Source organism: Hemibagrus wyckioides, linkage group LG11, assembly GCF_019097595.1.
Source record: "Hemibagrus wyckioides isolate EC202008001 linkage group LG11, SWU_Hwy_1.0, whole genome shotgun sequence".
NCBI lineage: Eukaryota > Metazoa > Chordata > Actinopteri > Siluriformes > Bagridae > Hemibagrus > Hemibagrus wyckioides.
The window spans coordinates 9943537-9967174 of record NC_080720.1 but is presented as its reverse complement, the minus strand read 5'-3'; the positions used below and the strand labels follow the sequence as shown (position 1 = coordinate 9967174).

General features: G+C 38.5%; 1 protein-coding gene across 5 annotated transcripts; it reads left to right on the top strand.

Annotated features, from left to right (window-relative positions):
• Nucleotides 1–1942: 1942 nt before the first annotated feature.
• On the top strand, nt 1943–20834 carry fgd5b (FYVE, RhoGEF and PH domain containing 5b). Of its 5 annotated transcripts, none has more exons than XM_058403840.1 (21): nt 1943–2166; nt 2897–5279; nt 5822–5927; nt 6017–6075; nt 6598–6628; nt 6798–6904; nt 7003–7123; nt 8284–8359; nt 8605–8655; nt 9155–9231; nt 9470–9541; nt 9619–9687; nt 11707–11790; nt 11895–11974; nt 12140–12233; nt 14434–14571; nt 14655–14757; nt 14908–15023; nt 20131–20253; nt 20368–20510; nt 20592–20834. In XM_058403840.1, exons 1-21 carry the CDS (start codon nt 2157–2159, stop codon nt 20626–20628), a joined length of 4080 nt encoding a protein of 1359 aa, XP_058259823.1. In that variant the 5' UTR covers nt 1943–2156; the 3' UTR covers nt 20629–20834. The 5 variants fall into 5 exon arrangements, with proteins under 5 accessions (XP_058259823.1, XP_058259822.1, XP_058259825.1 ...); XM_058403839.1 differs by having other exon boundaries at nt 8281–8359; XM_058403841.1 differs by having other exon boundaries at nt 1944–2166; nt 8281–8359; nt 9155–9213.
• The last annotated feature ends 2804 nt before the right edge of the window (nt 20835–23638 follow it).

The following is a 23638-nucleotide window of genomic DNA, read 5'->3' as shown; positions in this document are numbered from 1 at the left end:
AGAAACAGACAGAGAGAGAGAGAGAGAGGTAAACTAGCAAACACTGTAGGTCGAGTCATGGGAAGAAACTTACGGCAATACAATACAGCAACTATTGTCTATTATGTCTTGCAGAGTGAATACAAACAGATGGCAGAACTGTTCCTGTTTACAGATTTATGATGTTTCCCTGCCTGTTTAAAATACACCATTATTATGCACACGTGTGTGGTGGTAGTGTGGAAAAGGTTGCCTTAATACGAAAAATTTCTTTTGGTTAATTAGCTTAATAATTAGTTAATGGCCAGTGGCCAAGCTTTAAATTCCTTGGCTTCACGTCACCAGTTGAATCTGATGTAAAGAATAAACTCCTCTAAACTCCTCGACAACCTCAGATGCTTTAATAGATTCTGTCAACATTAAGAGCATCCTTACTAGTAGCATTGACTGTAAAAACCTACAGAATAATGAACTGCACAGGTAAGCTCCTCTCCCACCAGGACATATACACCAGATGGTGCTTAAGGATGTCCTGAAGGATTATCTAAGACCCCAGCCACTCAAACCACAGCCTTTTCACACAACTGCCTTCTGTCAGATGGTACTAGAGCTTTGGGACATTCACAGAATTGAGAAAGGTCATAATACTGCTGACTAATCTCCACCCTAACAAACACTTTATATATGTTTTTTTTTAATTTGACTAATAGGAGAAAAACAACCTCTTAAGGTATCATGGTCAGGGTTCAGGATTTGATCAAAAAACAATGTCGTGTGGCTGTATAATGCATTTGTGCTTAGTTACAACAATTATTCCTGTTGAAATTTGGACATTTATAAAATTATTCAGTTACAAGCACATGTACACTATGTCACCACTATGTTGTACACTATGTAAGTTTTGGGACACCCCTACAATTAATTGAATTCCGGTGTTGTTTTTCAGGGGTTGAGCTTGGCCCCTTAGTTCCAGTGAAAGGAACTCTTAATGCTTCAGACATTTTGGAAAATTTCATGCTCCCAGCTTTGTGTGAACAGTTTGGGGATGACCCCCTTCCTGTTCTAACATGACTGCACACCAGTGCACAAAGCAACGTACATAAAGACATGGATGAGTGAGTTTGGTGTGGAGGAACTTCACAGAGTCCCGACCTCAACCTGATAGAACACCTTTGGGATGAATTAGAGCGGAGACTGCGAGGCAGACCTTCTCATCCAACATCAGTGCCTGACCTCACAAATGCGCTTCTAGAGGAATGGTCAAATATTAACATAAACACACTCCTAAACCTTGTGGAAAGCTGTCCCGGAAGAGTCAAAGCTGTTATAGCTGTAAAGGGCAGACTGACTCCATATTACATTCATGTGCATGTAAAGGCAGACGTCCCAAAACTTTTGTCAATATAGTGTACATGATTTGAGCTACTTTATGAACTACTTTAACTTAATGGTTTGGGTTTTTTTTTTTTTAAAGCTTTTTTGTTACAGTAGTACATCTTATGTATATATATGACTAATAAAATATGTATGAATCATTAGGCATTATAATAAAACCTTATTGTTAATATAACCCAAACATGAGGCGTTTTCCCAGCGTGGAGCTATATTGAGGTGAGTTTCCTGTCTGCTGCTTAATACATCCTCTCATCCTGTCATGAATAACCTTATTTTTATTAACCAGTTCCACTTAAAGGGATAAAATAACATTAGTTTTGACTTGAACCTCGATGAAAAATCAGAAAATCGATGCCCTCAAAATGTTTAATTGATTTGCTCAATAGCTGGACTTGTTTAATTTTGTGGAAATAAATCTAAATCGTGGAAATAAATCTAAATCTACACTTATGGATTAAAAGAAAATCTAGAAATAAGATATAACCGATAAAAGTAAGGAACTAAGCTATTTGTTTTGCGTGCTGTTGTTAAGGCAGACATGTCGCTATTTTTTGCCGTTTATCTAGCGGCTTTTCCTCAGGAAGCTGAGAGAGACAGGCGCCTCCCATCACACTCCCAGTCTCACCGCCGCTATATCACACACTTTATATGCAATTCTGACAAAGGCTGTGTTAAAGCGTTCAACTTTTTTATATTTCGCTCATTATGTCGGATTTATTTGACCTTTAATCTATTTATGGACCTGGAGCTTCAGTGAGATCCCGCCAAATCATGTGGAAAATATGAGTGCAGGTAAGTTTTGTTTTTTGTTGTTTTTTTTTATCATAAAAATGAATGTTTTATGTAATCCGTAATAAGTTGTTTTTACTATAATAAACCATATTTTCTATTGGAATAAAACACTGGGCCAAACTTTTATCTATTTGTGTATACAGCTGTTAATAGCCAAAGCTTAAGTACTGAAAGTGATGGATAACAAAAACTGTCTGAAAGTGATGCATAACAAAAGTGACTTTATTTGGATTTGACTGAGTGAATTATGTTTGACTGTAATGGATTTCTTTATTTGTCACATAAACATTACTGTAATGTTGTTATTCACATATCCCATCCTTGGGGATTGGGGTCAGAGCACAGGGTCAGCCATGATACAGCACCCCTGGAGTAGGGTGGGTGGGTGGGTTGGTGGCAGCTTGGTGGTGCTAAGGCTTGAACCCTGACCTTCCAATCAACAACCCAGAGCCTTAACCGCTTGAGCTACCACCGCCCCCGATTTCGGGTGTTTATAGAAACTCAGACTGCATTGACAGAATCTGTTGCGTAGAATCTAGGTTTTTATCCATTTATAAATAGCGGTCTTCTGACTTTAATAAAACAAACATTCGATTTACTAATAAGCTTGTAACTTTGAGAATATTTTGTAAATTTAATAAGAAGTATGGTGTGTTTGCTCTGAGGAATTCTTTGTTTGTTTATAAGCCATGTCTAAGCAAAGCCTATATTGTCTCCTTATCCGTTTCAGAATTACGGGAGCATTACATGAATCCCAAGTCCCAGATCCAAGCCCGGTGTCTTCCCAGTGGGCAATTTGTTCAGCCATTGCCTGAAAAATGCTGCCAGAATCAAGGAAGTAAACCATCTATTTTCTCCAAAGCAAGATCAAGCCCAAAGCTGGGTAATGGTTTAAATAATTACTTGAAGAGACACACTAAACAAAACCTAAATCTTGCTAAAGCAGAACAGCACCTACTGAAAAACCATAGGAAGGAGGTACGGACACAATGGGAGGAATCACGACTGACAGAGGATGTGGAACAAAAACCATGGAAAGACATAAAATGTAAAGCGGGGTCTATGCAATGGGAGGAGTTTGCACAAGCAGATCAGGAAGAACCGGACAGTATACTAGAACACTTGGGCTGTGGGGAGGAGCTGGCACAGGGGAATGGGTTAGATTGGCAGGTGGGTTTAGAACAGAGGGTGGTATTTAACTTCCATGAAGAACAAGGTTCAGTGAAGCTTCTCTCCTACAGTAAATTGAAGGAGGAAATGCAAGGAGTGGAGGGACTGCTACATATGGAAGAGGAAAGGAAGGAAGTCGGTGTGAATGGTAAAACAAGACCAATTGTGACACCTATTGATTCCATGAGCTCATCTACATACTCATTTCGTAAGCAACTATTGTACAAAGATGGAATGAATCGAAACAAAACTAGGGCACCAGTAATGTCTGACAAAACATATAACAATGATGTATTCACCAAGCAAAAATTTCTAAATGGATTTTACCCAAATAATATGTACATAAATGGACTCAACACAGATGCTTTGACCCCAGACCGAACTGACATTGTCACCATGTTCCCCGAGGTGTGTGATGCAGGTGAGGCATTGGCAGATGCTGATGGCTTTTCAGAGTGTGATCTCTTAGAACATATTGAACCCTCTTGGAAGTCAGGGGTTAAAGATGTGGGCGACTGTGGAGAGACAGTAATGCTGTCTGTGGAAGAGGAGTCAGAGAACCTTTGTGAATCACTATCTACTTTTAGCGAGGAGGGCAGTGAAGCAGTAGAGGAACAGGAACAAAAGGAGGAGGTGAAAAATCTTTTATTGTCTAGAAATTCTCATTCAGACCCAACAGTTTATCCAATATCTGAGAAAGAAGCTGAAATACTCTCTGAGTTTTCTGATCATTGCTTCTCTTCATTTTGCTCATCTGAGTCTGAAGTGACTTCAGATGAAGTGGAAAGCACAGAGACCAGACAAACGCTTGAAATTGCTCAGGATGGGTCAGAAACTGAACAGCATGTATCATCTGAGTTCAAAGCAGGGGACTACAATACACCTTGTATACCAAGTGTCTCTTCCATTGTCTCTCTACAACCTGAAGAGTCACAGCAGATGCAAGAGTACTGTCGTGATGGACAAGAGGTAGAAAGAGCAGACATTCTAACGAAGATGTTAGAAGAGCATGTGTATGAAGAAACTGAGCCAAATATCCAAACCACAGACTTTTTGCAGACCAGGAAGTATTTAATGACACGTTCTATATCTGTGGAAACCCCCAGACTGGATCCATTGAGTACCACAATATCAGGAAAAGGACGATTAATGCTACACCCGCAGTCGTACTACACACGACATAATTACCTTGGAGATAGTTTGCCTGCTTTGACAGGTTCGTTAGGATGCCTCTCTCCAGGACGTCCTTCCCGCCCTCCTCTTGACATACCACCTCCTTTTGAGCTGTCTTCCATCACAAGGCGACCAATCCGAAAGAGTACACCTGCTCTGCAAAGTGATGTGACTGCCTGCAACAGGAAACTTGACATTGGCCTTAAACGTTACTTCTTACCATTACGGTTTCTGAGGAAACCTGAAAGAAGGACAGATAGTCGCTCAGTGTCATCTAGGTCCTCTTCAGAGTCAAGTCCACAGGGCTCTTGCCGGAGGTTAAATTTAGTAAGGCAATGTACCGAAAGCCCTGAGCTTCACAGGGCACATGACCGTTCAGTGCCATCATCCCCATCTTCTCTTCGTTTACAGAAGACCATGCATAGGCAAGGTGTGAGCACTGTTTTGGATAACAATTTTGGGTCAGCTAGTCCAAGCTCATGGGATATGTTAAGAGTGGAGTCCGATGATTTGATCCACTCCCTTTTTGTACAGCCCTTCCCCCTTTCCAAACCTCGGTCTTTCTCTTCCCCCAACGTGGACTCGTCAATTTATGAGAATGTTTTAAACACAAGTCCCCATTATGAAAATGTGCAGGTTCGCCTCTTATCACCCTCCAATCAGAATCAACGAAACCAGAGTTCGGCCACTGACACTGATGGTTATGTGGATATGAGCAGCCTACCAAGCTTTCAGAGCAAGAGCTCAGCAAACGAGCAAGAGACAGAGAGGTATATCTCTATGCTTTTTAACTTTTACAGACATGAAAATAATTTTTAGTTACAAAGTGGTGCAACAGAAATGCGTTTACATTATCAATGGTAAGCATCTGTGGCCAGGAGCCAAGAAAGCAAGATTGGCCATGCTCTCTGGGTGGAAGGGGTGGTATATTCTTTCTCACTAGCCAATCATGAGTGTCTGTTAGCTCATGTATGTGGAAGAGAGGAGTTAGCACCTTTCCAAGTGTCTTACGCTGCCCAGTGATTCAGCATGAGCAGCAGTTTAAAAAGATGAAGTGGGTTGGCTTCACATGTTTTGGAGATAACATGTGTTAGCTTTCACCTTCCCTGGCCAGTAGCTGTATGACAAGGCAGAGCTGGTTGGTGGGTGGGAACAAGCAGATGATCAACCTGGGCAGGAAATGCGGGGAAAATATATGACTATCCTGTGTTTTGGTCAATCAATTTTTCACATTTGTGTGCATGTATTTAAATACATCTTCTTCTGTGTATGTGTGTGTGTGTGTGTGCTGACTGTCTGTTCTCTTCTTCAGTGCTTACACAATTTGCTCGCCTATGGTGAGGTCAGATGGAACGGTGAGCGTATCTGTAGGTGTTGTGTGTACAAAAGATGAGGAAAAAAAAGCATCTGAAAGAGTGGTAAGCCCAGTATGTGAATCTCAGCCTATTTGTGTCTGTGTATTCAAATATTCATTTTACCCAGTGCATTTTTTTTCTTCTGATTTCAGACTGTTAATTGTTCTAGAACATTTTACATTGTGAAAGAGCTGCTGGACAGTGAGACACAGTGAGTGAAGTTATTTCAACAACATCACTTTTATTAGAAGTTCAAAAAAATAGGCTTTAGGGAATGTAGTATAGTATGAGAAGAGAAAATGGCCAGTCCTTCTATGAAGCCAACACTGCAAAAACTGGACAGCTGGATTACAATAGACCGAGTCCATGAGTAACTTTAGGGATGAGCCTGCTGAGCTGTAGCCAGATGTCGGTTTGCTGAATTTTATGGGCCCAAGGACAAGCACAGTCATTTATAGATAAGAGAGTAGATAAGAGACATAGGTAAATAAATGTAAGTTCTTATGTATGCAACATGTGAAAACAAACACTAGATTTATGCCACTTTAATTTGATTATGTTGTACTGACATATTGACTCAAGTAAAATGATTCTCCAAACACAAATCAAACACTAACAGGAAATTAGTGTCCATAATTCTGTATTCCTATTCAATTTCCCAGCTGCCACTTTACAAACCTTCAATGTTTACTGTGCTTAAATGAAACTTGTATCTTTCTATCTTTTTTTTAAGGCATGTAAAGACTTTAAAGCTTCTAAATGAGGTATGTACTCTGAGCATACTGTATACTAAGCCTGAGCCAGGGCATCACTGCGTCACTTGAAGCAACATTATACTGACATGACCAGATCCTTTCAGATTTAGAACAAATAATGTGCTTTGTCAGAGTTACGAGAATGAACTAAAGTTAATCTGTGTTCTTCGAACTACAGACTGTAGGTGCAGAGAAGCCGCTGATGAGACTTTGGAATGAATTACCTGCAATTTCTTCACTCCACCAAGACCTTCACACTGAACTGGAAAGCCGCATTAAAGAGTGGTGAGAAACAGAAATCCACGCATACTTGTGTTACATCAATTCATTTGTCTATATTTTCCTTCTTTTCTTTACTCCATGCTTTTTTTTTCAATTCTCAGGGATCAGAAGGAAGGCATCGCTGACGTCTTTTTGGCCAAGAAATCAGAGTTTTCGGTTTTCCCTTCCTTTATTAGCCAGCATGACTCCAAAGTGAGGACTATGGAGCAGATGGAGAACACAGTAAGATATCACACATGTCTTTAGTTCTGCTGCACTTTTAACAAAACACTGCCAAACCCAGGGCCTACTGATTACAGAAGATTTGGGGATTGTGCATGTACAGTACATGGCTATTGAATGTCATAATATATCAGATATCAGGCCAGAGAGAGAAATGCATCAAAAGCTTGTTGTGGACTTGTGAATAATTTCAAATAAAAAGAAGGGATTCCTAGAGGCACACGATGAAATTGGTAAGAATTAGACATAACATCTCTTTATTTAATTATGAATTTATTTCTTTGACTCTATTCAGTTTTTTGTATAGCGCTTATATCAGTGGACATTGTCACAAAGCAGCTTTACAGAAATATATAAAATTAGAAATATATAGATAATTTTTTAAACATTTTGCAGTAAAAATCATAAAATAAAATAAAATCAAATAAAATCAAAGCACACTACATACGACTTTCACCCTGTAGTATAGCTTAAGCAGTACCCGAAGCTAGTATGACTAGATGAAAGCTGTAACTAGATAATAGAGTAATAAAGTAACATAGACATGGATTTGTTCCAGATTAGGTCACTCTAAAGTTTTCTCTGGATGCTGTAGGTGGGTACCTGCTGCTGCTGCTGCTGCTGTATTTATTAAGTTTCTGTTTGAGTATGGTTCTTCTCAAGGTTTTTTCCTCATGATAACTCAGGGAGCTTTTCCTTGCCACTGTCACTGCTGACATGCCCATTAGTGATATAATTCTCTATCCAGATTTCAATAAAGCTGCTTTGTGACAACGTCTGTTGTTATTGCTATTGCATTTTACAAATACAATTGAATAGAATTGACCTGGAGTGAAATATAATATATAGCGCCGGAGTGCTATATTCAGCTATCTGAAAACAGACAAAAACTGTATTTTTAGAGATGTCTCTCTGTCCCCGGTGAAATCAACACAGGATACAATTAGCTTTTTTCTAATAGGGAGAAAAAGACCATATCCCATGACTGTAACTCATGCAGTGTTGCCAAACAAAACAAGTGCTATTACCTACCTAGAGACATTAAGTATAACGTAGAGATATGTTTGGAAATGTAACATGGCACATAGGTTATTGTTGTTTTGTAGGACATTTCCTTTATGTATGAATTTCAGTAACTGAATGTGTTTGTCTCTCAGCAGCTGGACATCAGTGCTCTCAAACAGCAGTTGCTGCAAGTGATAGTGCGAGTCCTACAATACAGCATGATCCTAACAGGTAACATATTAAACTCAGCAACTCTGCTTGTCCAAATTTGCATTAGCCATTACACACATTCCACATCAGTTTGAAGCGAACTGTCCACCATCCGGACATCCAATGCTACAAAAGACCTATTGTGTACCCTGCACCAGTGTAAAAATCGCTTCTGTTTCCTCTTTCATTCTGGATTAACCTTTGCTTTATCTCAAACCACCTCAAAATGTACAGTTGAAAATGACTGTTTTTGTTATCTTTATTAGATTACAAAAATAATCTCTCACAAGGCTCCAGAGAGTATGAGGATACACAAGGTAGGTAGCATGAACACGTCTACAGCCTTCATTATGCCTATGTCTATGAACTTGTATTACATCACATTAATTAACATCAAATTAATTTGTTTTTTTTAAAGAGGACATGAATTTATAAAGCATTAAGTGCTATTAAACATACATCTGTGTTTTGTACATCTATCAAAATTGTAAATGAAATGCCTGTTATGTTTGTTACTGTAGGTTTATTGTTCTTGTGGTAGCCAATTTCTCTCACCTCTCAGAAATGTGAAGGTCATTTGGCCCCTTATCTCCTAGTTTCTGTTTGACTGACTGAATAAGAGTACTGAAATAGCTCATGTCCTGGTTTCATTCCCATGTAGTGTTTGAACCATGGGGGATGCAAACTTTTGCCCACAGCTGTATCTGTACTGTATATATTAATCACGGTACCTACAGAAATCTTATCATGCTTTCTTTCTTTCTTTCTTTCTTTCTTTCTTTCTTTCTTTCTTTCTTTCTTTTTGTTTTGTCTCAGCTGCTCTGGTCATGGTCTCAGATGTAGCTGATCAGGCGAAGACGAGCCTCAAGAATGGAGTGAGTTGCATGCGCTGGGTGTGTGAGACTGAGTCAGTGTGTGATGTTTTGCAATGAAAAAGTCTAAAAATTAGGATGAAGTGGGGAATAAGAATAGGTCCCCAAGTAAGCTACATTCTTTAAAAACTCTATTATTTGGGGAAAAAATTAAAGGAACCAAGAACATATTTTATATACATATGTGCCTAAAGTATAGTGGAGAAAGTCAGGACAAAATGTGTGTAAGTACTCAGAAGTATGCTCTGTGTTGTCTCAGGCAGATCTTCTGCATCTGGTCAATATCGAGCATAGTGTTCAGGGATTAAAGAACCTGCTTCAGCCTGGGAGGGTGAGAGACTAGATTAACTCCTTATACTAGCCATCTGCTTCAATTCGTATTGCTGATTTAACCCTGTGTGTGTTTAGGTGTTTGTGAAAGAGGGAACCCTGATGAAGGTCAGCAGGAAGTGCAAACAGCCACGTCACCTATTCTTGGTTTGTCATGTTATTTATTACGGGTTTGTGCCTGAGCCTTTATGACCCTTTGCTATTTCAGTCACTAATGACAACATATTTGTCAACAAAGGATTTTTTATTCAGCCCTATTGTCTGTCGCTCTGCTTTTCCCACACCCCCATATGGTGATGTCCTTGTTTTTTTCGAGTTGGATTTCCTGGCAGGATGTTTTTTGCTCAGAACTGTATGTTGTTTGTGAAACCAGAGAGAGACACCCATTTATAGCATACAACATTCAGAGTAGACCTGAGTCTGTAATCTAAAATGTGAAGATGTTTATCATTTTGGTTCATTCACAGAATAATTATGATTGTATTGTAATGTTAGTCTATCTGTAATACAAACGTATTCACACACTCTTTCACACTTAGGGGCAATTTAGAGTATTCAGTCCATCTACTGGCAGTTTTTTTGTGGGAGAAAACCAGAGAACCCAGAGGAAATCCACGTCTCAGAAATGTGAAACTCCATGTAGACCAGAATAGTAGTGGGGACGGTGGAACTGTGAGGCAGCAACTCTGCTCATTAAGGATATTTGTTTTCATAGCGTCTGGGTAGATATGAATGAGTGAGCTCATTCTGTGGTCCAGAAGAGCCACCAGTATAGTTAGGAAGAGACATTTTTTAAATGCATATTAAACATTGAAATATTACATTTTTAATACTGGTAGATATTTTAGTCTCTGTAATTTATTTTATTTTATTTTATTATTTTTTATTTTATTTAGTTATCTTAGAGGTACTGAATATTATAGAATAATTGCCTAGATCTAAAATGCACGGCTTGACATTGCTATCATACACACCCACACAGTCTGTCTCGTTGATAATGAAGGCAGATGAAGAGGCAAGTAGAATTAAAGAATTTGTGAGTCAGAAATATCCTTTACATGGTAACCGAAAGTGATGTAGCAGGGTTACACATAAATCTCTGGTACAGTCTCATGGTGTTTAGAAAGCACACAAAGGTTTAATCTGGATTAAGATTTATCATTTTAGACCACAGTGAAATAACATTGTCTATAAAATTAAACAAGGTGACATATACAATGATCAGACATAACATTATGACCACCTGCCTAATATTGTGTTGGTCCCCCTTTTGCTGCCAAAACAGCCCTGACCTGTCAAGGTATGGACTCCTTTAGATCCCTGAAGGTGTGCTGTTAACAGCAGATCCTTTAAGGCCTGTAAGCTGCGACGTCGGGCCTCCATGGGTCCCACCTTACAACTTACATGACCTAAAGGATATTTACAGGACTTAAACAACTTACAGGATGTAAAGGATACTATTGATAGATACTGACCACTGCAGACCGGGAACACCCCACAAGAGCGGCAGTTTTGGAGATGCTCTGATCCAGTCATCTAGCCATCACAATTTGGCCCTTGTCAAACTCGCTCAAATCCTTACGCTTGTCCATTTTTCCTGCTTCTAACACATCAACTTTGAGAACAAAATGTTCACTTGCTGCCTAATGTATCCCACCCACTAACACGTGCCATGATGAGGAGATAATCAGTGTTATACACTTCACCTTTCAGTGCTCAGAATGTTAGTCCTGATCGGTGTATATCACATATACCTTATGTGACATATATGCAAGTATGTACAAGAGCAGGTGTGTATGTGACCATGTCCAAATGTGCTACAAGGATATCTTTTTTTAATATTTCAGTGTTTTGTGATTTCAGTGTTTAGTATACAGTGATATAGAACAAAGGTATACAATATCAAATTATGTAAATACTAGATTTATATGTGTTCTTCTGTGTGATTTTTATGAGAGCTCCATTATTAAAAAATATCTCTCATACATGTGGATTCATAACAGAATCGCTTCTATTAAATATGTTACTATTCTTGCCCTCTTGTGGTGAAATCCGTACAATACAGATCTAGATTAAATCTTAAAACTGTTAAATGAACCTAAAAGGTGATTTTTCTTCTGTAAAAGTCACTGTTTGCTGATGTCACTTCTCTGTTTTATATTGCAGATGAGTGATATAATGCTTTACACGTACCCCCAACAAGATGGCAAATACAGACTCATTAACACTTTATCACTGACAGGGATGGAGGTAACATTCATAGTTTTTATTAATGAATGTATTTTAATATTGTTTTTGTTGTGCTATGTACAACCTTCATCACTATTTATCTCCACTTTCTATTTCGGTCTCAGGTTACTAGACATTTGATTGAAAATACGCAGAATGCCTTGAAGATTGAAGTGAAAGACATTAGTATCACGTTGTTAGCAAGGTAAGACACACACACCCACAGTCACCCCCCATCTATCTATCTATCTATCTATCTATCTATCTATCTATCTATCTATCTATCTATCTATCTATCTATCTATCTATGTCTATATATATTATTATACTTATCCTTCCATATGAATTTTCTGTGTGTTCTTGTTTGCAGCTCTTCTATTGAGAGGGATGATTGGTTTGTTGCACTGAATCGGACAGTAGCTGATCTTGGCTCATTATTGATAGAACCTCCTGGCTGTTTTGAGGTAAAATACTTGGACGCTTAATATTTAAAGATGGAAATATTCCAACATGTGTGTTAATGGCTATTAATATAAAATGAATATATATTTATCATATTGCAGTAATTCCATCATTATCAAGGTTATTCTATTTGTTACTGAGTTTTTATAGTTGTTAACCTGTTCATCTTTTAACTTGAATAGCTTCAATTCAATTCTCAAAAGCTAAAAAAGTTACTTATAAATAATGTCAGCTTTACTGTTGTGGTCATTCTCTTTCTGACCAGCAAAAGGGTCAGATTTTGAGTTATGTTTTTGTACATGTGGATATTATGAACGCATTTTCCAGTGAATAACCAATATTGTTTAATGCTATGCCATGGCTTTAAGTCACTGGAAATATATATATATATATACACTGTTGTCATAAATACACCAGTGACTAAAAGAGTGCAACTGACCTGAGGGACAAGCTAATATTCCAGTACTGGTCAGTTTTCCACAAAAAATTACCTAATAATATTATCTTTTTTCTTTTTCTTTTTTTTTTTACAATGATGTAAGCTATGCCATGACTAATAATTTAAGGGACTTTTTTGTCATCATATTCTGAGAGTGACTCTAAATGTATCTGTTAGTGTAGGTCTATGGCTTTCAATATATAGCCCAAATATGAGTACACACATTTAATATTTGGGCCTGGATTTCGGTTGTACACTTATTTCATGTTAATGTGTTTAGAAAAATATCTGTAGTGGAAAAACATTTTTACAGTTAAAGGAGTCTCTGGGCTGCAAAACGCTATAAAAACCCCAGTCTATATTATTACACTCAAGTGCAGAGGACTACCAAACATTCTGTATGATTTTTTTAAAGCTATTTGTGGGCATTACAGCAAAAAGATTCTTGCTATATTAACTGAAATGTTTTCCGAAAGCAGAATCTCCTCAGGTATCATAACAGATGGCTGTTGTAGAAAACTAAAATGTTCATGTTGGCCAAGTTTTTGCCAATTAGCACTTAGCAACTCTGTTTTCTGTTGGCTTGATGTGTGAAAGGCCTTTATCACACCTCCCATGTACACAAAAACTCTATGCACACACTCTATTTGTATAACAGTGAAATTTATTCAGCACCAGAGATCATACAGTCTAGAATGTGATCTGCTTTGTCTGATTGACCTCAGAGGTGTACATGATATGCAGTGCTTTGTTTAACTTGCTATGGTTTTGTGCAATTGAAGGTGATACAGTGGTGATGGCTCATTGAATAAAGTGTGGGAAGAGTGACACCCACTCACTAACAGCTACTGTCCAAGCCTTTGAAGGCATAAATGGATACCACGGGCAGTATCTTACATTTGCCTTACTAATATTTACTGTCATGTTAAAATGACCAAAACACTTTAAATTATAGAAATGTTTTACATAAATGGAGCAGTAGGTAAACTAGTTATAACAGACGAGAAATAAGTGTTGAGGCATCTCTTTTGGGATCTGGACAATAAAGGTTCTGTGCTGAATAGCTATGGGGTTCATGACTCAGCTCTGTAGTTCAGTAGTCAGAACACTAGTCAGAGAACCAGGCATTTTAAAGGCTGTCTCAATCGCAAAATCCTGAGATTGTTCTGAAATGTTCCCTTTCACACTGAGATTGGAATACACCTGGGAAAGCTATGATATGACAAAGATGAAGAATCCCCTGGTTAATCATGCCAAAAGCTATGCAGAAAAACACACATTTATCTGGAATTCTCTGGTCTCTGGTTTGCTTACTTTGTTGCAGGTTTCTCTGGGATCAATATCGAAAAGTCCAGTATTGTGATAATGATTAACAAATATTAACAGATATATTGTGCTGCATACCTGAACAATTTAATGAAAATGAGCAAATTAAGTATATTTGTAAATTAGGAATTTTTAAAATGTCAGCTGTATCCTGGTAGGTACAGTTTCGGTAATCTTGGATACTGGACTTTTACATTTGATTACAATCTAGATGCTGTTGGCAGTGAAATAAGGAAAGTAAGGCTGTAAATAATTGTAAGCCTATATTTGTCTTACAGTTAGACACTTAACCATATGTCATGTGCTAATGTGAAATGTGAATGTTATTTCCTAGCCACACATTTTGTACGCTTGTACTCCGGCGCATTAAATCATTAAGATGATTATTAACATGAACTAAGTGAGACTAGATTTCTGACAGCAGTTTTCTTCTTTAGGTTAGAGAGAAGTCAGGGGTGTGTCTCGGGGAGAACGCACCACCTCTGGTCTCCGTTTCCCAGGTAGCAGTGTGTATGAACTGCCCCGTCCATTTCAGCCTCACACACCGGAGGCATCACTGCCATGCCTGTGGCAAGGTAATTACACACACAAAAGTGCACACACACCTCAATGATGTAGTTAACCAGATGGGCTTATCTTTATATCTCATCTGTCACAGGTTGTGTGCAGAGACTGCTGTAGAAACAAAGTCCCTCTGAAATACATGAAGAACAGACGAGCCAAAGTGTGTGATAAGTGCTACAGTGAGCTTTGCAAGAATGGTATGTTCTTCTATGTGCTTTAGTGAATTAAAAAATCTAAAGCAAAGCATGTCAGGGTTTAACAGTGCTGGTGGCATAGTTTGATATATATGAACTGAGCTGACTGTCTTGAAATTTGTCAAATGTATGTACCCAAATATTTGTATTCAGAAGGTGATGTCGCCATGCTAATGGAAAGCTCCAGTCGGCCACTGTCTACGGTTTTCCAGAACATTCACCCATCCAGTTTGTGGAGGAGTCGCAAAGGCCACTTATCCTTCAACCAGGTAACTGTCAAACGTCTGATCTTCATGCTCAACACTGAATTAAGAGTAATAAATGATCTGATGTTTTTATTTGTCACATATGCAGTTATATAAAGTATTTACAATTTGCAGTGAAATGAAAACCCATCCACTTCTCAGAGACTGCGCGTATAAATAAACTACATTTAAGAATTAAGTTAAAAAAAAATGACTGAAAAGAAATAATAAGAGAGGGAGAGGTAATAGAATGTAATGTCCAATCATCTTATATGTAGTAACAGTACAGAATTTATTATAATACTACAGATTGGAAATTGATATATTTAAAATGCAGGTGATTTACATGTAGTTACAGTAAAGTGCAGTGTGCAGAATTACAACAGATTTAATGAGTCTCTATGGAATCTTACGGGATTTGTAAGTTGGACATGTCCATATTGAGGAGTCTGATGGCCTGAAGGAAGAAGCTCCTCCTGAGATTTTCAGTAATTGCTTTCTTGAGTAATTACTTTTACTTTTCATACATTTTTTTTTAACATTTTTGTGTTCAACTGAGACAGCTAATAAGAAAATAATTTCTATAGCTGAGGAATGCATCTTTGAGCAATCAGCTAACCAAGTGAGTTATGCTGAAATAAACACCACATCTGTTATCAACAGCTAGCTAACACATCCAGATGCTGTTGAAATTAGTAGCTTGCTAGATCCATTAAGTAGTTGGATTAAGTAGTAAATCATGTTAATTTGTGTTTCTAGCTACATACACTATATTGCCAAAAGTTTTGGGACACCCCTCCATATCATTGAATTCAGGTGTTGGGCTTGACCCCTTAGTTCCAGTGAAAGGAACTCTTAATGCTTCAGCATACAATAGACAATTTTATGCTCCCAACTTTGTGGGAACAGTTTGGGGATGACCCCTTCCAGTTCCAGCATGACTGCACACCAGTGCACAAAGCAATGTCCATAAAGACATGGATGAGTGAGTTTGGTGTGGAGGAACTTCACAGAGTCCTTACCTCAACCTGATAGAACACCTTTGGGATGAATTAGAGTGGAGACTGCGAGCCAGACCTAGAGTTGAAGCTGCTATAGCTGCAAAAGGCGGGCCAACTCCATATTACATTCATGTGCATGTAAAGACAGATGTCACCATTTTGGCCTGGCTCACAGTCTCCGCTCTAATTCATCCCAAAGGTGTTCTATCAGGTTGAGGTCAGGACTCTGTGCAGGCCAGTCAAGTTCCTCCACACCAAACCCGCTGATCTTGCAAATTCTCCCAAGGTACGTGTGTGTGTTAAATCAGTGTCTCCTTACTACTTTTTTACACCTGCACTTTAAATTAAATCTTCCTCCCATCTTCCGGAAATAAAAATCTACCAGGTGATGGCAGAAAGTGAAAATGATTATATAATTTTAATAAAATTAAACTATTTTATTATGTGTAGACTTGACCGTAGTCATTGTAACAATGAAAAGAATAATTTATTTTTTCTCATTTTTTCTTTATTTTCACTGAGTGATATTCACTGATGAAGCTTTGAAGAAAGAACCACATTACCCCAATTATAGATTACAAACAAATGATTGATTTAAAATAAATAAGAGTATAGCTTTAAAATGTCCTTAATGTCTTCATGCCATTATCATGCATTCATTATAATTGTGTATTTGCCAATTTCTATAATTTACGAAAACAAACTTAATGTTTCATATGTTTCATATTTAATAACAATATAGCATAAACAAAAATGAAAAGTTAAATAGAAATATTAAAAAAGTGTTGTCTAAGAAATCACATGCATGAGATGCCACAACAGACTCTTAGGAAAGTGTGAGTGAAAAAGACGTCTTAGTCCCTTTAGAAAGGCTGTGACAAGTTTAAACACCATGCATGGTGCTGTGATGTGAACTCGCTGGCCTCATTCCTGAATCCTGTGCAATGTGTGCAGAATCAGCGGTAGAGGCAGGAATATCACTATAATAGACAGTGATGACAGTCATGGGCTACTGAATCCTGACGTAGCAGATTGATCAGCTCTGCCAGACAGAACTACAGCTGACAATGAATCAGTTTGTCATTGGTGACTATCACCTGAGTCCTACCAGCCTTTCACAGATTTAAGAAAGCAGAGGGTGAAGACACCACTCTCTAATGCTATCCCACCATTGTTCCATCCTGGCAAGTGAGTTACCATCAGTGGAGTCACCAGGGAGAAGTTTCTGTGCAAAGGATACAGACTGGTGTATCAACTTTCACCAAGAAACACTTGCACGCATTCCCAGCACACCCATGGTACTACAGTATAGAGGATGAAAGACTGAGACCGAATTGGTCTACACTTGGAAGGCAACCCTCAAAAAACTTGTGTTCAAGACCACTAGAAGCATGAAAATATGCATAACATGGACACGTGCCATTCTTATGACTGCACAGCAGGAACACCTCTAATAGAAAATTGAAGCGTGGAAAGTGTCTAAATTAGGAATGGGTCCAAGGCCAACCTGCTCATAATGTGTCAGACTGCAGAGCCTGTGCATGTAAAAACACAATAGTTTTACAGTGTAGCACAGGGGAAACCTTTATGATCAGCACTGTGCTAAAGCAAGGCTCCTTGTCAGCATTTAGTCCAATTTGGCCCACTGCCATGTCATTCAGGCTGATGCAAAAGCTGATGAAGGTAGACATCAATATTGAGGTTCAGATAGTAAAAATATCTCTCAGAAACCTCTTCCATGAATTTCTCCTAGGTGCAGCTACAGTCTGTTTATCAGTTGGAGTTGGGCATTGGACATTCACAATTAAAAGGTTTTTAACTCCGCGACACTTGAGTCAGATTCGACTTGATTGCTCTGGCAGCCATGCTGCATCACCATCACTGTGAAGAAAGCACTGAGCAAGGCTCATTAGACACTCTGATCTGTGTCAAATCTGTGTATAATGGAAACCAGCTAACTTGGTGGCTAACTATACAGAGTACACAGATTGATCACCATTGATAACCCTACTCCAGATGCTGTATGCACGGTAACTGAATCTAGACACACTAGATTTCTAGAAAGGGACTGAGAGCCAAGTGCTGTACTGTGCAAGAGGACAGCAATTTGGAGGACAGCTAACAGAAACTTTGGTGGACAGGTAGCTCTGACCACTGTAACTGCTACACTGATAGGTGTATCTGAGGTCCAGCATCCATTAGAGGGGAAGAAGAATGGAAACAATGACCTCATGACAACACAACATAAGGTATCAGAGTGATCGTTACCAATCCTTGTGGTTAAAAGGGGTGAAATACTTACCTCAGATTAAAAAAACGCTAATTCTGGAGGGGAAATACCACAGATTTTTTAAAAAGACAGATTTGTGGAACCTAGAAGTGAAATACTTACCAGAGATTTAGATACATGCCAAATATACCACAGATTAAATAGTGAGTAAAAGGACAGGAATGGTAAGGAGGTGAATGGAAATATCTCCAGCCAGGTCCAGACTAATGAGGTAAATGGTGATTGGGACAAGCTTTGAGGCTCTCTAACTTCAGCGTTCTGATGAGGCATGTTGTCATACGCTGACGTATCATCAAGATCCTCATACCGGCTCACCCACACAGAAAATTGTTGGCCAGTGGAAGCATCTATAAAGGACATAAGGTCCAAAGAAGAGGATAAGCTGCTTGAACGAGATGAGCTCCTCTCCAAACTGACGTGCTCAAACACCTCAAACTCATCATCCTCTGGCTCCACAGATTCCCATCTTGCAGTATGAGCGTCTTCATCATTGGTGACTTCCTCACCACTCATCAGCTCCCTTCTTCTCATCATCCTCCTCCACCAGAAATGATAATTTCTGGAAGAATCTACAGTGGAGTTTAACTCCAAAGTAGGGGATGAGGTCAACAAAGAGGTTGAGCTGCTCCCCGGATTACAGAACCTTTTCCTGGGAGGGCCCTCTTCATCACTGTCCTCATCACTTGTGTCCATCCTCCTTATCCTCCTCCCACAGAAATGCTCACTGCTGGAGTGCGCATCTGTGCTGGGAATGGAGTCCAAAAGAGGAGACGATCTCCACGAAGAGAATGAGCTGCTCCCCAGATTACTGAGCTCATATACCACACCTTCCTGCACCACACGCTGTCTTTTCCTGGGAGATCATAAGTGGTATGTCTCACCCTACAACAATGCGTATACTCCCTAATGTGCTACATCATCTGGCATGTTCCTGGATGTATCAGAGTGCATTCCTACTCATCATGTAAAGTCCTTACTGCATAGCGTCTTGGTTTCTCTTCATCTTTGTCCTTTTTGGGTGCTGATTATGCTACTAAATAATATTTGTCTTATAGACAGTAGACCATAAGTTATAAGTTATAGCTATAGCAGCACTTATTACATTTAACACTATGTGACATTAGTTTATGAAGTGACATATGAAGGTTAATACAGAGCGTTTCCTCTGTAAAACATCAAAAGACATGGCTAAATAGTGTGAGTTGTTTTGTTTACTAATGGCTAATTAGCACAGGTTGGATGCTGAGTTATTTCCATAGATTTTGTAATTTGCAGAACATTATCGCACTGTTTCTCAGTGTGCTCATCTGTTTCATCAACATTATACTGCTCAGTACGCATTTGTAAGCTGTAATTTTTTGGCTTTTGGATATTGTGTTTTGATTACCTACTATTCCAGGGTAAAATGTATTTTTGTACTCAGAAACAGTGAGTTTTGCAGCCAAAATCTTGCACCCTATTATTAGGAGATAGCGAGTTTGAGTCCTGTCCATGTCACTGTTGTGATGGACAGCATAAAGTGAGGACGCCATCAACCTGCCCAGAGATCAAGGCAAATTTCACTCTATAGCTATCAGTAGCTTGGAGGCAAGAGAGTGAAATTTGCCTTGATCTCTGGGCAGGTTGATGGCGTCCTCACTTTACACTGTCCATCACAACAGCACTAGCCAATAGTGAAAGGAAGATAGGGAAGATAGTGGTTTACTTTTTATGCTGACCTGTGACACAGCATGAGCAGAGGTTTGAAATAATGTGGCTTCATGTGTCCGAGTTTTAACTCTGAGAACAGTGAAGTATAATTTTATCTTTCAATGGGTCTGCTTCTTTTAACATTGTGCAGGTGACAGGATCCGAGGGTGAAATGAGTGGGACTCTGCAGAGGAGTCGAAATAGTAAACGAAGCTGGAAGAGTCTGTGGTTTCTTCTCAAAGATAAAGTGCTTTATACATATCCACAGCCTGAGGTAAAATACAGACGTACATTTATGACTTAGTCAGTGAAATGGTTAAATATTAAAATAGGAAGAAAATATTTGTTATAAACTCTCTCTCTCTCTCTCCTCTTTCTCTCTCATAAGGAGAGGGTTGCATGTGAGTCCCTTCCTCTTCTAGGTTTCTCAGTAAAGTCTGAGAATGAAGGAGAGAGCAGTGTGTTTCAGCTGTACCACCACACTACACTCTATTACACATTCAAGGCTCAGGATACACACACAGCCCAAAGGTAAAACACACATCACTTCAAGCAGCTATAGTATAATGTGCCAGTCACGCATATTAATTGTATCTGTGTATTGTTTCTAAGGTGGGTGAGTGCCATGGAAGAGGCCACAGTCCTATAGTAGCTGCCAGATCTATACTATGAAGGTCAACACAGATGAGATGTAAAGCTGAATCCATCCAAACGTGAACAACGTCTCTCCCTCCAAAGATGAACTGAAATCACGAGACAAGTTTTATGATGGGATCAACTCTAAGTCATATTTATTAGCAAAGAATAAGGCGAGAAACACTGTCATAATTTCCTAATGCACTAATAACTTCTACATATTAACATTTTATTTCCTTTCTGATGAACAAAATGTATAGTTTTGATTGAATAAATTTATTGCTAAAAATCTAACCAGTGATATGTCAAGACAAATTAAGCATTAATGATTCTGCATGGTTCAGACGTGATTGATTGAACTATTATTTGCCAATTATTTCCAAACTCAGAACCACAGCTTGAAGCTGTACATATTGCTATATCTATATACTGTTAATTTGTTAAACTTGTTATGGTCTCATATTTATAAATGTAATTATTTCATGTTTTTATATTGTAGCAGTACCCTCTGCAATTGAGCCTTTTCATAATACACGTGCAGATTGTCAAATCATTTCTAAAAATCTACAATAAAGTTGATTTGTAAGCACCATTGTTATAATCTCTGGGGAAATTAAGATGTATATTCATGGTTTTTGTTTTATACCTAATCCTTGACAAAGAATATTATTATCCTGGGAGCACCAGACAGGAAAACAGGTCAGTTTATCACAGGGCAACATGTGATAAAAACACACACACAAACACACAGATGTATTTTCTTTTGGATTTCTTATTTTCTTCAGTACGTTACATTTATGAACAAATATTTATAGTAAATATAACAAATATTTACTTTACATTATTTCCAGAAACCCTTATTCAGGGAAACTTGCATTTAGCTCAATTTATAGTGAGCAATTGAGGGTTAAGGGCCTTGTTCAAGGGCCCAACAGTGGTAGCTTGGCAAACCTGGAACGTTAAGACACTTCAGAAGTTAAATTGTATGAAAGTTGGAGGTGTTTTGTGTGCTTTCAGTCTGACTTCCTTTGACCTTTTAGTACAGAAAATAAGGCAGGTCTAAATATCAGTCTGGTTTACAGCTTTATTTAGAATTAAAAGGCTAACTTTAGCTGTATACGTTATTCCTAGCAGTGTTTTTCCCAAAATGCACATTCTCAGACCATGTCTTTGACGTCTTCTTCATCAGATATAGATGAAGCCTCTTAGAGAATACAGGATTGGTGAGGGGTGGTGTTTGCACCCTTAGTGAATGACGCAAATAGCACTTTTATTCCTATTATGTAATACAATTGGCACATGAAGTGGGACTATTTACAGCTCTATACTGTAGTGCCCTAAGCAACCTGTGGGAGGCAGGACACCACAAAACCAAACCCATTTGAGTTAAAAGTGTTTCTCTATTTGACACATTGCTACGATTATTCATGTGTAAGTTTATAACAGTATCTTGCACTGCCAGTCCTCATGTGTCTATGCATATGTTATTTATGTAATGAGATTCTTTAATTAAACATCTGTACAGGAAGTAATTAAAAAAGAAGAAGAATTGGGAGTGTGAGGAGAGGCGGGGTAGTGCTGTCCTGTTTCCTAGTTCCCATGAGATTATCTGACCCAGAATAAAGGGATAAAAAGGGGGTGAAAGAAGAATTTTTTTTTTTTTGAGTACCTGAAAGTTATGGACACCTTGCCCCAAATAAGGCACACATTCATCATTTTAGCTCCCTCTCTACTTTCCACTTTTTTCTCTCCTGCGTCACACTCTTCTTCTGCTCAGCCTGTCTCCTCATTCCCTTCCAGCCTATCATCTTCTGCTCTGCCACATGCTCAGAGCTTAACTGTACTTCATGTCTGATTCAGTATGTCGCTGTCAGTATGTGCTCAGCAGTAAGAAGCCCATTTTTATTGGTGGGATGCTAGTTTTAATTAGGTCAAGGGAATCAAAGTGTCTGAGCTACACGTATATATTATCGGTATATATTGTATAAATCAAGAATTTTAACCGTATTGATGAATGTTTGTTTATACTTGAGATTAACTCTGTACTTTACTGCTTTCCCCTCCTGCAGCATCTGTAAGCAAATGCTGTGCCAAATGTGATATGATGATGTAATATGATTTATTGAGATATATGATGTAATCTAATGTAATATAGGCAGGCATGGTGGCTTGGTGCCTAGCATGGAGTTTGATTCCTGCCATCTGTGTCCATGGATTTTGGATGTTCTCCTTCTCCAGGGACTTCCTCTATGTATTTGAGTCCACAGACATGCTTGGTATGCTGATTGGCATCTGTAAATTGTCCATAGTGTGTGAATAGGTGTGTGAGTGTGTGCAATTCCCCTGGGATAGGCTCCATGTTCCCCATGACCCTGAGTAGGATAAGAGGTACAGGATTAAAAGATGATATAATATAATATAATATAATATAATATAATATTAATAATAACATAATCTTTTGATAAAGTTGCTAATACATGTGTTTCATTATGAAAATCTAGAGGGAAATCTTATTTGAAAAGCAATGCAAAAATATATCAGTGTATGGCGTTTGCCCCTAATTCAGGAACAAATACCTCCTCTCGCCAATCCTGAATCATCTAAGTAGCAAGATATTTTTGAACGCGACGACGTCAGACACATGGTCTGAAAATGTGCATCGGAAAAAAAAAAAAAACACTGCTAAGGACAATGCTTCCATTTTCCACCAATGCATGCTGCCTGTAACCCAAACCGCAATTTGAACCTTAGTTCCTGTGAAAAAAGGTCAGAGGAAGTTTGACTGAAACCGTACATTATTATTACTGTGTGAATAACCATTTTATTGCAAAGGATCTCGAGCCTGTTATTTACCAAGTGGTGGTAGTATACCATATAGGAGATGCCCATCCATCACAGGACACCGTTTTCCTTACACACACATTCACAAAAAAGGGTTGATTTAGAGCGGCCAATCTACCTACCATCATATTTTTGGGTCATTGGAGGAAACCAGAGAATTTGGAAGAAACATATGCAGACGA